The following is a 16,918-nucleotide window of genomic DNA, read 5'->3' as shown; positions in this document are numbered from 1 at the left end:
GATGTTTGAATGTATTCTAGGTATGGAAACAAGGGTACAAATTTTCTTTCTATTTCCACCAATTCGCTTGAATCTTTTAGGTTACTACATATAGCACTTGTGTCAAATTAAAGGCTGCCAAATTATGTGGCCTGCTAAAGCAAATGTATTTACATTTTTTACAAATACGCTCTACTTCATGTTTCTTGAGAAAATAATTTTTAAATTACAGTGTATTCACGATTTGAAAATCTGGTGCTATTAATCAATTTGTTTCGTATATGTAATAATATCATGAGGGACATGCTATGAAGAGCTAAATCAGTTTCAACAGTTCAATTTCCGTCGTAACGGTTCAAACATGATGAAGAGAAATTGAGATGTGTCCTTTCCCATATTCCTGAACGCAGCGCGGCTCTGTTCCTTCCTGCAGTGTCCTGTCGGAGGACCGTCAGTGTTAACACTCCCGGGATTCACTCTGCCATTTTGAAGAGAATCAACCGTCCGCCGACATCAGCGTTCATCAAACTTAGGTGATGACCTCAACGGGTGAACTACGTTTGTGAGTTTGTAAGTTTGTTTCGCCTTCAGACCCATTCGTGGCTGTTTTCATTGGAGTTTTGATAGTTGGTGCGACGTTGCAGTGCACGGAAAAGTCAGTTTTTTGCAAAAGTTGGGCTAATGTTTTTGCGATGAAAGTTGTCAGTCGTAGCTACGTAGTGTTTTGAGTCGGTGTTGTCTGATGTTGAAACGTGTGTGTGACTGAATACATTGTATAGTTGACTAAGTCAAAACAAAGGCACTTATGGAGCGAACCCGGAGAGCGGCCTGCGTGTTCGGGACACGGAGCCCTGGCGTCGGAGTCGTGGGTCTCAGCGGCTTGGATTTACCGGGAAGGGGAAGTCTCTACATTGTCCTTTTCATGTCTGTCCTGACATTTACTGTTGCTCTAGCCAATCTAAAGAGCACGACATTGCGGACCCTCAGCTCGTTTGTCAAACTTCAAAACCTAAACATATTATGTGGTCACAACAATAGGTACACCTGCACAATGGAATTACAGTGGTCATTCTTAATTCTTTAGTTTAACATGCCAAGTCAACTTAATTAACATAGTAGTTGGCCAATGAGCTATATCGCTCATGTAGTTCTCTGACTGCGGCATTCATAAAGGCATGACTATAGTGCAGGGACGATTCTAGAAGCAGAGGTTTAGGGGTGCTTTGGCCCGAAAGCACATCCGACAAAGGGGTCATTTGGTCGTGGGGGGGGGGGGGGGGGGGGCGAAGTTTTAGCATTCGCACACGCACACACACACACACACAATAGGAGTTTCAATATAAGGGGCATCCAGTCAGTTCATCATTCAAAAGTGTGCTTCACTCATTGGAATTCAGCGGTACTGTTTGACTACCTGTAATGTTTCCTAGCTAGAAAAAATGTAATCTAGCTTCTATCGAACTACATAAACAGTCGTTTATGATTAATTCAGCAAAAATTAGTTCTGGCAATCTTAACATGTTGATTTTGAGTGGTAGAAATTAAGAAATGTGTTGCGTACTGTATCCATATTTAAGGCGGGTAATCCTACTCACTCACACTACTTCTATATATTTATTTTCTATATATTTATATGTCTGGAAGACTCCATACCTGCCTGGGGCTCATTGGTGAATAGGTGAGAGTGATGGGGTGGACCAAACCATCTTTGAGACTGTATTTTTGTTGTTAAAGTACTGATTTTCTACTTAGTACTGCATACATTTAAGACATCTCTAGCTTGTTAAAAAAGGACATGCATAACATTTGGGGGTGCTTTGATTTATTTAGGTGTGCTTCAGCACCACCAAATTTGGGCCTGACACACCTATGCGGTTGCATTGCAAAAGCAGAATTGTTTTTATACCGCTCTCCTAAACTTTTAACGTTTAAATGACTGCCATGCTCGAGGTGTTATTTTTCCACTGTTTGTTTTATTAAGCGGGTGGGAAAGAGATGTGGACCACAGGAATGAAAGTGCCTTAATAACGGCTAACTAGTGATGCTTCTTGCATGTTGTGTCTTCTGTGTGTGCTGAGCAGCAGTTTCTCTTCTGCTCGCTGACTGATGAGTCGACACTTTGCTTCTGGAAATGGGTCATCACGTTCTCCGCTCTGCACTTGATAACAGTGACTGTGGTTACATCAACATCCATCAAATGCAAGTCTAATTTGGTTGTTCTTTCAGAAGCTTTCTTTTTGGTTGTTTTTATCATTGAATTACTGTTCCAATTATTTGAACTCATATTTTCAAAAGCTTGGTTTAACTTGCCACATGATTGAGCATGTTGGAATTGCTCAGCCATCAGCACATGATGCTCTTAGTTATTACAAACCACCTTTGATGACTGTGATATCAAAAATGGGGTGGCCTCATTTAAAACAGAGTGGTGTCTGTTATGTGTTTCAGCTTGTTGATATGGCTGATATGACTCAGAAATAGTTTGAGTTTTATCTGTAGTGTTGTATGTCATAGGTTCATCACATTGTGGGTGTGTTTTTCCAAGCCGATCTTGCTTTCATGCAGTACTTGTTGTATGTCCAGACAAATGTGAGCACATTGCCATTTCCTGTCTGCATGGCTGTTTGTCCCAAAGGAATGTATGGAATTTTTTTTTGTTCTCAAAAAAAATTTAGCAGCTTCTCACTTCTATTCTGATTCATGAGTAAAAAAATCTGCCTAGAGAAACATTGAGGTATACAGGAAGGGATGCACAAAAAAAAACATGTTTTTTTTTGTTGACTGCCTGGTTTGTTTATAGCTAAATTCATTTGCATTCTGTCCATCCATCCATCCATTCATCCATCCATCCATGCATGCATTTTCTTCCGCTTATCCAGGTTGGGTCACGGGGGCAGCTTTACACACTGGTTTCCTTCAAATGGAATTGAGGCATTTATGATTTCCAGGGGCAGAAGACACTGGGATGTAATCTGGAAGAAACGGTTGTTTATTGTCCATGTTGTTCATTCCTATGTCATTTTCCCAAGTTTGATAATGGCAAAGTGCATATCTTCATGCACATCTACATTCAAACCGAAAGACCACAATGGACTCATCTTAATGCAAGGCTCTTACTTTGCCTTGCTTCATTTTAATAGCAAGGTTAGAGTGCACCAAGGCAACCTGAGAACGGAAATGCATCACTTGTCATCTCACTGCCAAAATATCACTGTACGCTACTGAGAGTACCCCAGACTTGACTTGGTCCATGTCACAAAATCCCTTTGATCTCATTTGATGCTTCCACGTGTGAAAATACAGTACATTCACATTTGTATCCTACATGTCATTTTAATACATGTACTTGAATTTGCGTTAGCTTGTAAATCTGTTCAAGATACTTCATGATATCCATTCAATCTGTATGTGATTTTCTAATTATTTCCTTTAATTTCCTTTCTTGCAGATAAGAATTTCTCTGCCCAGCAAAATAAAGCCAGAGCTTTTGCTTTGAAGGGCCATCCGCGATGTGTTCCACCAATCACTCAAACTGGGTTACATTTGAAGATGACAACGCAGTACTTTCCTCACCACAGAAAACCAGACAGTCACCAGGGTGTATGAAAGTGGCACTACCACGCCCCAATGGTCTCAAATTAGTGCATCCTCCTATCAGAGACACTTCCTGGAGTTTCAACAGCTCACTGGAATCTCCTCAAAGCCAATCAAGTGTCAGTGGAGGTTCATGTGTTTCGAGTCACACGCCACTTCTCACCCCCATGAGTGGCCTTTCAAGAGTAACGTCTCCATTTCGCTCGAACTCCAGGGAGGAAAACAACTTCTTCCAGAGCTTCACCAGCTCATCTCCCACTTCTCTTCCATCTCCTGCACCAGAACCCCTGAGACTAAGTTCAAATGGACAGAACCCCTTCCCCACTTTCCAGGGGAACTCTGGACACTTGAACCCTTTCTGGGACAGCTCTGGACACAGTGTTGATGCAGGCAGTTCCTCCTCAGACTCTGAACCCGACCACAGTCTACCACGTTTCTTTATACGGACCAAAGATGGCACCGAGCCTCCACCTGATCACCTCCAGAACACCTTGTTCATTTGCAACAAAACTGAAGGCCGTCGAGCAGAATCGGACAACGGCGGAAAGACAGAAAGACACGAGAGGCGACTCAGTTCAAAAGGTGAAGTTATAAGCGAGGGACCCTCTCAGTTTGGCCCGCGGGGGTTGTTTCGTAGCCACAGAAGAGATGGTTGGCCTGTAATGCTCAGGATTCCCGAAAAAAAGAATCGCATGTCCTCAAGACAATGGGGACCGATCTACCTCCGCTTGTTGCCCGGAGGTGTGCTGCAAATGTACTATGAGAAAGGGCTTGAGAAGCCATTCAAAGAGTTCCGGCTACAGCCTCAGTGTCGGCTCTCGGACCTCAAGGTAGAAAATTATAGTGAACCCCGCAAAGTCCTCACAGTGAAAGTTGAACATTTCACATATACTGAAAAGAAACGCTACCACCCCAAGCTGGAGGTGAATCATGAAGCAGAAGTCGAACAACTGCTCAAGTTTGGCTCCACTGTACACAAAGACATGGAAGACCTGGTGGTCTCCATGGAAGAGGAAATCTTTAAGCTGCCTATGCTCCACCAGCCCAGGCGTAATTACGAGGAGCAGGAGCTGTCGCTGCAGATCACCGACCACATTTGGATACAACAAGATACATTTGGAGGAGTCATGGAGCGGACTGCCTTCACTCAGATTCATTGTCTCGCTTTCCTGAATGGAGTTGGCGATTGCTTTCTTGCCCTAAACGACTTAGGCCTGTCTCATTCAAATGCGAGCTATGGATCTGAAGATGACAATGAGCACTGGATGGAGATCACAGACTGTTCCTTCCACAAGTGTGTAAATGAAACAGAGTTTCAGATGTCTAGACTGATAACGTTCTGCCCCCCTGATGCTTGTAGGGTGGAGCTGATGCGGTACAAGACGATGTTTTTGGGTTGCACAGAAATGCCTTTCTCGATAAAATCTGTGGTCACAGTTCAAGGGGCTTATGTTGAGCTACAGGCCTTTCTTAATATGTCGGGAACATTCCTCTCCACAATGGGGGTATCGGACACGAATCCACTGTGTGAGAATGTAGAAGTGCGAGTGCCGGTGCCAGGTAACTGGATCAAAGTGACACAAACAGCGGCCTTGCTACGCCAGAGGTCATTGAAGGCCCGGATGAACAGAAATGCCTGTTTGGGCTCCTTCAGCACTGCACAGTCTCAGCCTGTTATGCAGGTGTCAGTTGGCAGCGTCAAGTATGAGAATGTCTATTCTGCTGTTGTGTGGAAGATTGACAGGCTCCCAGCAAAGAACACAGGTAACGCACGTACCACAGACAATTTTCACTAAGCCATGCATCCACCAAGTGAAATAAATAATTTCAACACACTACAGTCAAATTGTTGATTGGAAACACGAATCTGATTTGTGCGTCCACAATGGCCCATAAATGCGATGGCAATACAGTAACTAGTACTTCTATTTCTCTGGAGGTCTGTTCTAATTGAGGTGGGTGGGTGGCTCTAGTTTTTCCAGGCGGCCCCAAACAACACAAAAAAAAAAACAAATTGCTAATAATAATCATTATTATTCACCGTAGACCGTGGTTCAGGACTTGTGGATTCACCAACAGTATTAACAGATAGAAATGAGTTAAACTATTTATATTGTATGTTTTATCAGTGCTTTTTGATTTTATTTTTTTTAAACAACATATTTCAGTTAAATGCATTCTATTTTTGTAGGGTATATGGACCAGGCCATCCCGCGAATAGCAAAAATCCCAGAGTAACTGACCACATGGTCTACTCCACTGTATACTCTAATAACTTTTCATTCTAAACTATACACATGCACTTACTTTTTTCGGAAGTTTGGATGAAACATTTGATGTGTAGAAAAAAAATAAATCCTCGTCTCACCCCTATCGGGTGGTGTCCGTCCCTCATTCAGCTCGGGTCCTCTACCAGAGGCCAGGAAGCTTGAGGGTTCTGCGCAGTATCCTTGCTGTTCCCAGCACTGCGCATTTCTGGACTGAGATGTCCGATGTTGTTCCCGGGATCTGTTGCAACCACTCACCTAGTTTGGGGGTCACTGCTCCGAGTGCTCCGACCAGCACAGGCACGACTGTCACCTTTACTTTCCAGCTCCTTTCTGAGCCTTTGGTATTTCTCGAGTTTCTCACGAGAAACTCGAGAAATATATACAGCATATATATATATATATATTAGAGCTGTCAAACGATTAAAATATTTAATCTAATTAAAAATGCAATTGTCATAATTAACTCAAATGAACTAAAAAATTAATCATGATTACGCACATATTTTTTATCGTTTCTGAATTTCCTTTTAAATTTTTTGTCCTATTTTTCCCTATTTTAATGCTCTCATCAACTTGGAATCATGAATCAGTTTTCTATGTGCCAAATGCAAATATTTACTGAAATAACAATTTCAATTTTCAATTTTACATGAACATTTTTCACTTGGAGCAGTTGTTCACACATAATCTCTCACACAATATTACTGTCCATCAACAACAGTGAAAAAAAATATTTTGTCACACAACCGCTGCTTTAACAGCTTTTTTAATGAAATCAAAACAGAGCAATATAACATTATAAAGTGCACATCTAAGGTAAACTCGTACTCAGCCTATAGTGGATTTAAACCATGGTTGCATACTTCGTTTTTCTCAAGTTTGCTTCGAACACAGCTGTCTGTTTCTGTATGTTTGTTGGAGAATAACGAGACCCCGGACACCAGTGTTCGTTATGTGCCGCTGTATTCAAAACTGCCGGCCGTACAAACAAGCGCAAGCACTTCCCCCGTGCTGCTGGGGCAAACCATTCTGAAAGAGGGGGGTTTCCACTCCCCCTAACAAAGTCAGGCTATGTTGATTATGTTGGTACTTCTTGCGCGGAAGTCTCTCTACGGTTTTTGTGTCTACCTCATTTCGGATGAGTACACTTGGTTCGATGACAACACTGGAGACGTTTTATTTTCGCTAGGTCGCTACCACTGCACCGCTGAACTTTCGTTGTCATGTCACCGCCTCTGCGCACCGTCACTGTCAGACGAACACAGAGAAGCTCCACCCGCTCTATTTATATGGACACAGAACGCTGTAACCTTCCACACAAAATAGTTCCAAACAAGTAACAATCGCGTCAGTGGCATACATCGTATACCTGTATGATAGACAGAGAGAGAAGAACAGGTAACTTTGATCTTGTCAGTGGAGCAATCTGGCAACTTTTTAAAAGTAAACTTTTTATTCATAAACTCTTTTAAGTATCCGTTGTCTCGCGCTGCCATGGGTGGCAAAACAGACATGGGCGTGGACTTCTGCAGCGCGCTTGTTGTTTTGTTCTGGTGTATTTATAGAGCAACGTAACATCCGCTTGTGACGTGTGCCGCGTTAATCTCGCGAGAAAAATAATCCTGTTAAAATTCATTTAAATTAATCCCAATAAAAACACGCTAAACTGACAGCTCTAATATATGTCATTTTGGATGAAAACATAAAACTCCAAATTTTGAGTTACAGTGCATGTTTTCATTTGAAAGCGACAAGATATTTGCCGTTTTATAGGAGTGCATCCCTGACCTTGTTTGTTTCCCTGCAGCAATCGACCACCCTCAGTCATTCTCCTGCAAACTCGAGCTGGGATCTGATCAGGAAATCCCAAGCGACTGGTATCCTTTTATCACAATGGAATGTGAGATTATGGGCGCCGTCGTGTCACAGACTACAGTCAAGTCACTGGGCACGGTCAATGACATTCAGCCACTGAAACATGTGACCAGCTGGACACGCTATCATTGTCAGGTAAGATGCTTAAATAGCAGCAGCGTGAATCATATGGACAAATGTTTGCACCTCTCAATTAATAAATCAAGGTCACACCCATTTGTTTTTGCTGAATCTTTATTTTGCTTCCAATATTTTAACCTTTTCCCTTAATGAAGCTCCACGAAATTATTTTTCATTTGTTGTTGCTGTGGGTGTAATTGCTAGACCAGTGGTCCCCAACCTTTTATTATGTCATGGACCAGTTCGTATATTGCCTTTTAGATGGTAATCGATGGGTGGGAGAAAAAACTTTTCAAAGACTTTTTTTTATGCGGTAACCTATCACGTGACCGAGAAGCGTGCATTCAACTGTGCAAGAGTGAAATACTGTATACTGATATAACAGAGAATCTGGTAATTTTTCAAAATAAAACATCTTTCAAATTCCGAAATGAATAAAACGGAAGGAATGCAAGTTATTTATTCTTTCTGTGTGGCCCGGCACCAAATGACCCGCGGACCAGTGCGGTCCGCGGCCCGTCGTTTGGGGACCCCTGATTTAGAGCACATCGAGTTAGCTTGTGTATGAAAGCACTCTTAAAAAAGGCTGCCTTGCCTTGCCTTTAGAACATTAATTGTTCAGAGGGTCTAATTGCGTCACACATAATTGTGATCTTTTTTTTCAGGTGGAAGTGGAGAAGAAATGGATTGAAACAGAGTCGAAGAAGGAATCCAGTTGTATGACACAGTGATGTTCACAGAATCTCAAAAAAAAAAAAAAACTGACATGGGTGACAAGGGACTTTCTGCATACTTTTGTCATAGTCGTCTAAATTTCGCATTGCTTGGTATTACCAGTATTGCCCATGAAGGTTCAGTCCTTTATGACTGTATGCATAATTATCCTAACACGTGCACTTTATATGTAATGGTTAAAAGTAAAATAACAAATGTATGAGAACGAAATGTAGGTGTGCGCATGTGTCATCTGCACTGCCCTTCAGATTCATTTGCAGCCTAAATAAATGAGCAGGCTTAGATTATTATTAATGAGCAGTGTTCGCTGTTTGGGATAAGTAGATTTCCATCGGTTTGCAATTACGCCTCGTGCCACACACTTGAATTCATTCTGGTTCATGTTAATAATGGTATATAAGATATGGCCCCTCCTGGAAGCATCTCATGTATTCCACGTTGTTCAGCTGACAAGTAAGCAAATTAACTTGCACTAAAATATGGTAAATGCTTGACATCGCACCAAAGAATCAAAATGTATGTCAATTTAAACCCCTTGTGGAAGAGTGACATAACCACAACAACACAACCACCTACTTTTTGTAATTTGGACTACTGTAGTTCGATTGAACTCAAATGCATTTTAGTGGCAGTGATGAATTAAATGTTGGACATTTCTTTAGATTGGTCTTAAAATCTGTCAAATGATTACACAGTGAAAGTGTGTTGACACAAGCAATTGGCAAATAGTGTTTTCAATTATGCACCATATGTCTGCGTTCAACTGCTGCTGTTGCGAAAACCCAAGACTTCCACTCATGGGTTTAAATTGTGCATAGCTATTTAACTTACTGTCAAGAGTTATGTATTTTTTTTGTTTTGCTTCTTTTTTATCCAATAATTACAGATTTTTGTCTGCATTAAAACCATCTCATCCCTTGCGCTGCTTACCTTCTGTTTGCCTTTAAGTCTTTATCAAATTTCAATTCTGGAGGAATGTGTTTTCATCGAATCAAATCATTTGCTTATTATTTGACTAGTCAGCCTGGTCACAGTGAACTCAAAGGCCTTCAATGAAGACTGATAACCAATATGTGGTACCAAAATCCTATCCTACCAAAGTAAAATGAGAAATTAACCTTCACGACGAGTGGTTCTTTTGTGTCTTTATACCTGTCTATTCATTCATGTGCACACGTTTTATTATCTGCGATTGGCTGGCAATCGGTTTAGGTTGTCACCCGCCTACTGCCCGAAGACAGCTGGGATAATCTCCAGCGCGACCCTTGTGAGGATAAATCGGATCGGAAAATGGATGGAAAGACGTTTCATTATTGTCAACAAAATGTTGCCTTCTGCTCTTTGGACCTGTGAAGCAAAACGGAGAGCTCCACATTTTATATAGCTTTTGCCGAACCTTAGTTTCACAAAGAACTTGGTTGTGTGCTCTGCAAGTGATACATCTTGTGCACACACACTGTGTGATAATAATATCTTAAGGACAAAGTGTTTCCTGGTTTGGTGTTTGTGACAAGCGGCACCACGGCACCTTCAGTGACCTACTGGCAAAGCCTTGAATGGCTCCCTGAGATAAGAAAATCCCTCAGTGGGCGTCTCACATAGTTCCAGTTGACACAAAAAAGGTGAAACACAAAATAAGCTTCAAAATGAACCATGTCTCCTGTAACAAGTTGTTGAATAAGTCATTATTCTGTGGGTTTTGACACCTCATAAAGAAGCTGTCTTTGATACAAATTAAATACAGTAATGTATTACAAAGTACAGTGCATTAATAGTACTGAAATGTTGATTCCGTAAAATCTACCCCATCCATTTATTTTCGATATTGTTGCATTGCTTGACCTTAATAGGGTATTCTACCTGAATTTTAGCAAGCAGAGACGGTCGATCCTGGTCTGGCCGCCAGCCAATTGCAGTGCAAGGCCATATAAAAAAAACAACATTAACAATCCACATATTAACCTAGCGTACATTTTGGAACGTGGGAAAACACTTGAATACTTGGCGGAAACCCACGCAGGCACGGTGAGAACATGCAAACTGCACAGAGTGGCCTAAATTAAGCTTGGAACCCTCACAATTAAGTGAGGCGTGCTAATTTAAACCCAGGAGGGATCTGCGAGATCAGATGAATGGATGATTTTTATGTAGCCGGGGTCTTTGGAAAGACTGGACTGGACACAAAATAATTTTTAGGTGGGCTTTATTCCCGACTGAACAATGAAAAATTGTTCAGCATTAAGATGAAAGACTGAGATGTTAACGGAATTTTAAAAGAGGTCGAAAAGAGATCAAAGAAAATCATTTAACAGATTACAGACAATTACGCCACAATAGACAACAGCAGTGGCTTGCTTAATAGGAAAACAGAAATAAAAATACATTATTTACAAGCCACAATACTTCTTAGTGCAGAACAAATAATCATTACAACCCAATGTTTTGAGATGCAGCCACACTTACTCGATATGTTCCGGTGTGTTGGGTGTGTACAAAGCACGTGTCAAACATAAATGATCTCCCCTCTAAAGAAGAGATAACACAGTTCATATAATTTACAGTAAAAAAACATATTTACCTCTTATAACATTGCGAACACTTACGCTGTACAGCTGTTCACACGACTCACTAGTGGTAGATGTCAAACTCCAACCCAAACCACTCCAGATATTGTGCTCTACAAATACCATTCAACTAATTAATCATCTGTCCAAAATTAACACCTAACGTGCGTCATGGTAAACTAGTTACCAATTACCTGAATATCGCCAGGGTTACGAGGACGATCATTGGTGTATCAAGTTGGGACAAGCAGTGGGCACAGTTCAGCGACTACCCTCCTTTACGTGCATGTCACCCTTTCTGGTCTGATTCTCACACCCTGCATATGTTCCCGCGTGTTTTGATCTAGTGTGGCTCTTAAAGTGACAGTGCTACATTTGTTAAACAAGGAAGCCTTCACTACAAGCATCTAAGTAAGGTTCACCTGATTACATTTATTAGGGGAAGGGGCAAATATTATACAGCCTACTCTATTTCTACGGTGGTATATGAAGTGAAAGCAAAAAATAAAGGACGGGATCTTCATGCCAACTCAGTTCCAATCACCGCTCGTCTTTTCGGGCTGATTACGATCACCTGGGAGCGTCTGCGCAGTGCATTAATTCTGATCGAATTGCGCTGCGGCTACTATTTATTTGCCTTCAAGCATGCTGACCAACTCAGGTCCAGTGGTGGTAAGAGCTGCATTCTCCAGCAAAATTTTCAGTAGGACCAAAAGCAGTTGTAAAAATTGAGTTGTTATGTAAATTTAGTATCTAAAGCATGCTTTCCACAGGCATTCATTTAATTTAATTTTCGGCAGTTTTCTGCCAAATAAGAGAAAATTGAAAGTACTTTAGCTTGTAATGTATTATGGCCTCAAAGAATGAGTAACGGGCGTACTTAATCTTAATTGCATGGGGGGGGGGGGGGGGGGTCTTTTAAATCCTCTGCTGCAAACGGATCAACCCTGAAGCATAACACATAACACTAACGCAGCCAATGTGGACTCATCATATTAATATCTGAAGTTCAGGTTTATGATGAGTCCAAACTAGCTTTGTTACTTTTGAGACTCAGACCTATGAATTGATTTTAAAACGATTTTAGTTACACATTCTCACTAGTGACAATTAGGCCTGTATTACTTCGATTTTTTTTTCTGGTAAATGATTGCAGGCCAAGCTCTATTTGTCAATAATTGATGATGTGATTGAGAATATGAGGGAGCTGTTCTTGGACGAGGGCCTTGAAGACTGCGTCCTGGATGATTTACGACATGTATGTCTTCAATGCAGTCAGATTTGACCCGTCTTTGACAAATCAGTGAATCTCTGCGTCTTCTACTGTGCAGCTTTGGGAGACAAAGATGATGGAGTCCAAAGCTATGGACCACTTCAGGAAGAACAACAGCGACTCTCCAAAGTTTGTGCTGCAGCTTCCGCCCAACTACAGCCACAAGGATGCAGAACACGCAGGTAGCATACAGATGATGAGTCTTTGTTTCTTAATTGTCATTCAAATATACCGGATGAAGTCAAAACTTGGATGCGGGGATGTGAATTTTGTTGTCTTGGCTATTTTCTTATGACGTATAGCTCCTGTCGTGATCCCCACAAGTCAGAATATTCACAGTTTCCCTGTCCAGGCAAGTATATAATTTTTAATAGAGAAGTCAACATTATATAGGTACCATAATTCCAGAATTGATGGACAGTGAATATTACGAGCTAGAGCAAATCTATTATATTGTGCTGCCTGTGATTCCAGTTGCCTAAATTGTGATTAGTACAATCATTAATTTCTACACTGTATTGGTCATAAGACTGAGTGTATATTTATTGACTGCAAAAAGTTCTGGCCGAACAGCCAATGAATGTACTATAATGATCTCCTTTTCTGTGCATTTACAATAAACTGGAATGAACATTTAATTGCAGAACAACTCTGAGACGCTTGCTACCTTTTCACTTCCTGCTGGCTTATCTTACCCTGTGCAGATACCTGCTGGAGTCACTTTACAAACAGCTACTGGTATGTAATGTTTCTCTACAATATCCTACGCTTCAAATGTACAGATGAATATCTCCAAAGTTCACCCAAAATTTACACTAGGTTTTTAATGCAGGAGCCGGCAAACTATATAAATTACACATGGAACCACACACTTCCAGATATAAGACAAAAATGCCATTTTAAATATGAACATGAATATGTGCAAAATGTTGTCTTAATAAGTTTCATTTTTGATGCAATGTTTTTACTGCATCGACAATCAAGCTAAATAGGTCGTAGCTAAACAAACTCCCAAACTTTGTCTATTTATTTTTATGAATTGTTTCTTAAATGCTGTAGCTTTAGTATACAGCGATTTAACTTTTTTTTTTTTTTTTTTAACACTTATACGTTTAAAATTCTACCTAAAACGTTAGTTAGCAAAGGTGTAATGATTGGATTGGACAGATTTATGCCAGTGTTATGGAAAAAAAAAAGTAAAATCGAAACAAATGGGGCAGCCAGCAACCTGGAACAGATTGTGTTCATTTCTGATGAGCTGTTTGGTCTGACTTGTCTCTTTTTGTTACTCAAAGGTCAACTTTACAAGGTCAACGTTCCTGTTGTAGTCACCCAGACTCCAGCAGTTCAACAAACATTATCACAACCTCCACATACAGTCACTGAGAGAATAGAGCCTCCTGTTCCTCCACCGGCTTCATCACAACCTACTGAAAGACTTCCTCGCGAAACATCGCCAGTTCCTGTGCCGACCCCAGTCGACTCGTTGCCGCCGCTTGATTCTTTTTCACTCCTCAGTCAGGAGAGCAGCCTTCCCCAGCAAGACCCAATACCTGAGTACCCACAATTTGAGGTATCTGTGTCTCCAGAACCAAAATCTTTGTGGAGTAGTGAAGAGAGAGCATTGAATCCAGAGCCTCTGGACTTCAGTGTCAAATGCGCTTCCATCTGTCACCTGTTTTATTTCCAGATTGGCAGTGAGGAGGTTTTGACGGACACCCCTCAGTTTAAGAGCAGCGACATTGACGACATCCTCAAAGTGGTCATTGAAAAAGAGCGAGAAAAAGCGGCAAGAGCGAGAAACTTGGCTCACGCCAAATCTTGCGACGAGCCTCAATCTGTTCTTGGGGTAATTTCAATCGAGCAGATTAAATTAGGGTTACGGTCGAGAGTCGGAACACATTTTATTGAACAAGAAGCGGGCACACACTTTTTGAGTAACAGATTCATCTTCATTAGTTTGGAATTCATAGTTTGTTATATATGACGGTGTTTCCCAACCTTTGTTGAGCAAAGACAGGTTTTACATTCGAAAAAATCACACGTCGGCTCCAAACGTGACAGAATGTAAATATCTTCAACATGGACACAGAGGTTGACCCTTCTACCACCTAGTGAAGGAGCAGTTAATTGTTCTGCCCGTCACAAAACATTGCCAGCCTCCATAGATGAACATCCATTATCCAAGCCGCTTATCCTCACGAGGGTCAAAGGTACATTATTAGTACTGTAGTAGTAGATCATTTTTGGACACATGGAGTAACATTGGATAAAATCTCTCATGGCACAGTGATTGGGAATTCCTGGTATTGTAATGTCATACTGATCCACTATTTTCGTAAGTTTGGGGGCCCGATATTTTTTAGGATCTACAGATAAACAAGGTTAACATCATTGGAACAGTTGTCACTTAGCAATATCCTTGTTCCTCAACATTGCCAACTTTTTTTTTTTTGGGTTAATGTTCCATCTGAATTTTCCCTAAATCTTTTCTTATTGACCATCATATCTGTTTTCTGCAAGCTGGACCTGGATTACAACTACAATGCGCTGTCAGACATCGTCCAGCTAGATGGTGCGGCAGACAATTCGGATTTGGAAGAGGAAGACGTGCCACTGGAGGAGAATGATTTCCTGGGTATGATCAATGCAGAGGCCCTCAAGGCTCTGCAGGAAGGAGGGGTGAGCAGTGATGGGAACAGCAGCTCCTCCAGTAGTGATAGTGAAGAGGCTGAGGAGCTTGATCAAGTGGAAGATGAGGTATGGATTCTATTTTCGAAGCATTATCCTCCTGCCAGCTGTAGTTTGCAGGGGTTGCACTGTAGCTTTCTAATTAGCCTGCTACCAGACCTCATGAAACAAATGCTGTATATCGCTGAATAGTTTTTTTCCCCCCATTTTGTATCATGATAAACTGGTTCAGAAAAAAATACACTTGAGCCAGTAAACAAGAATGCTAAAAGTACACAACCAATGTCCACAATTTTTTGTCAAAAGGTGGTATGTGTACTGAGGAGAAAAAACATGTATAATATAATTTTCCTAATGAAGTTGCAGATGTATTTTTCAACTTTCAATCACTAAACCAATGCAAATTAAATCTTACAAACGTACTGCTCCAATTCTTAAATCTCCATCAAAACACAGCATATTATCTTGATACATGGTATTTTGGACCAAATTTTTATTTGGAAATTTATTGGTGTGCAGGTGTACCTAATCCTGTGGTCAGTGAATGAATTAAAAAATAAACGAGATGGCTCATGAAATTGTTGATTTGAAAGTCACACTTTGTGTTCAACAGGATCCATTGAATTCCGGTGACGATGTATTTGAACAAGACATCCCGGATCTCTTTGACTCTGAGAACGTCATCGTTTGCCAGTATGACAAAGTACGTACACGTCTTTCAGCAAATGAAAATTCTGAGCTTTGATTCTGAACATTGCAATGTTTTGGTTCTCCATCGGTTTGTAGATTCACCGTAGTAAGAACCGCTGGAAGTTCCATTTGAAAGATGGAGTCATGTCTTATGGTGGCAGGGATTACGTGTTCTCGAAAGCTATTGGTGAAGCAGAATGGTAATGCACCGTTTCTTATCCAACTGCCTTCTGTTCTACTTGTCCTCATTCGGTTTGTGGCAGGTCAGGGCATCTTATCCCTGTTGATTTTGGGAGCGAGACACAGGGACTGCTAATTTATGATGGAGGGGGCGGAAAAATGGAAATTGATACCCAGGAAATGATGCTAAAATAGATACTTCTATTTTATAGACTCAACACATAAAACGACTTTGGTTGTAAATGCAATTTGATTTCACAATGTGTGAATTTATGTTATGTATTTTGTGTGAAGAAAAAATGATATTTAAGCGAAACGTGCTTTGGTTTAAAGTGTACACCTGTATTGGATTACCAATGTGTATTCCTTGTTTTGTTTTTCCCTCAAATGCATTTACCATGTTAATGAATAAACCTTAACAAGGGGACTTTTGGTTATCATCAATATGTCATGATGGCTTTCTCTTAAAAAATGAGCTGGGATTGGATGGCTTCATCCTTCTAGTGTGTTGGTCCTGATCTTGTGCATCTTGTCTTTTGAAGATTTACTTTGAGAAAAGTATTTCCAATATGTTCATACATATGGCACGTTGGCGGTACATCTTGCATACAATATGCCTCACTTTTTTATCACAGTCTGTTGCACGTGTTGGACAATGCAACAAACATTGCAGGCTGTTTAGTAAAGGGCGATGCAGTCAGTGTAGTACATTTATTGATGCTGTTCAGTTTGCAAAAAGAGCAGCTTAAGGCTGTCTGACTTTGACAGTCTCCACTGAGGAATGATTACCCGCTCTCCTGCCCCCACCGTTTTTTTTAAAATCAAAAATATTTTCTTTTATATACAGTATGTATTGCATTCTAAACCGTCTACAAACCCATAAGGGCTGCATGAATGTGAATTGAATAAACTATGAATGGATATGAAAATATATTGAGCTTATACAA

The 16,918-nt window shown here is 40.8% G+C and overlaps 2 protein-coding genes across 4 annotated transcripts in view; both read left to right on the top strand.

The window, feature by feature from the left end:
• The first annotated feature begins 381 nt into the window (after nucleotides 1-381).
• The window catches only part of LOC127610237 (stonin-1), a 143,695-nt gene continuing 127,158 nt past the window's right edge, over nucleotides 382-16,918 (top strand). Inside the window, exons 1-4 of one of the 3 annotated variants that reach the window (XM_052080136.1) lie at nucleotides 388-549; nucleotides 3,428-5,337; nucleotides 7,651-7,853; nucleotides 8,504-9,702. In XM_052080136.1, coding sequence (XP_051936096.1) covers nucleotides 3,489-5,337; nucleotides 7,651-7,853; nucleotides 8,504-8,569 — 2,118 coding nt within the window. In that variant the 5' untranslated portion in view covers nucleotides 388-549; nucleotides 3,428-3,488 and the 3' untranslated portion in view covers nucleotides 8,570-9,702. Of the gene's footprint in view, nucleotides 550-2,060; nucleotides 2,179-3,427; nucleotides 5,338-7,650; nucleotides 7,854-8,503; nucleotides 9,703-16,918 lie in introns of those variants that run through there. The other 2 variants (XM_052080135.1, XM_052080133.1) reach the window with 2 other exon arrangements.
• gtf2a1l (general transcription factor IIA, 1-like) lies at nucleotides 11,551-16,398 on the top strand. The gene is made up of 10 exons (XM_052080140.1): nucleotides 11,551-11,809; nucleotides 12,294-12,395; nucleotides 12,469-12,592; nucleotides 12,713-12,762; nucleotides 13,055-13,148; nucleotides 13,706-13,983; nucleotides 14,101-14,259; nucleotides 14,934-15,170; nucleotides 15,715-15,804; nucleotides 15,888-16,398. Exons 1-10 carry the CDS (start codon nucleotides 11,783-11,785, stop codon nucleotides 15,993-15,995), a joined length of 1,269 nt encoding a protein of 422 aa, XP_051936100.1. The 5' UTR covers nucleotides 11,551-11,782; the 3' UTR covers nucleotides 15,996-16,398.

Source organism: Hippocampus zosterae, chromosome 11, assembly GCF_025434085.1.
Source record: "Hippocampus zosterae strain Florida chromosome 11, ASM2543408v3, whole genome shotgun sequence".
NCBI lineage: Eukaryota > Metazoa > Chordata > Actinopteri > Syngnathiformes > Syngnathidae > Hippocampus > Hippocampus zosterae.
The sequence above is the reverse complement of the archived record's forward strand: the minus strand, read 5'-3'. Positions and strand labels throughout refer to the sequence as shown.

Excerpts from the sequence above, each read along its gene's own strand:
- gtf2a1l (XM_052080140.1), top strand. The coding sequence starts at position 11,783 with ATGCTGACCAACTCAGGTCCAGTGGTG. Across the intron at positions 12,396-12,468 it reads TCCTGGATGATTTACGACAT|CTTTGGGAGACAAAGATGAT; the intron begins GTATGTCTTCAA and ends TCTACTGTGCAG. Across the intron at positions 13,149-13,705 it reads CACTTTACAAACAGCTACTG|GTCAACTTTACAAGGTCAAC; the intron begins GTATGTAATGTT and ends TGTTACTCAAAG.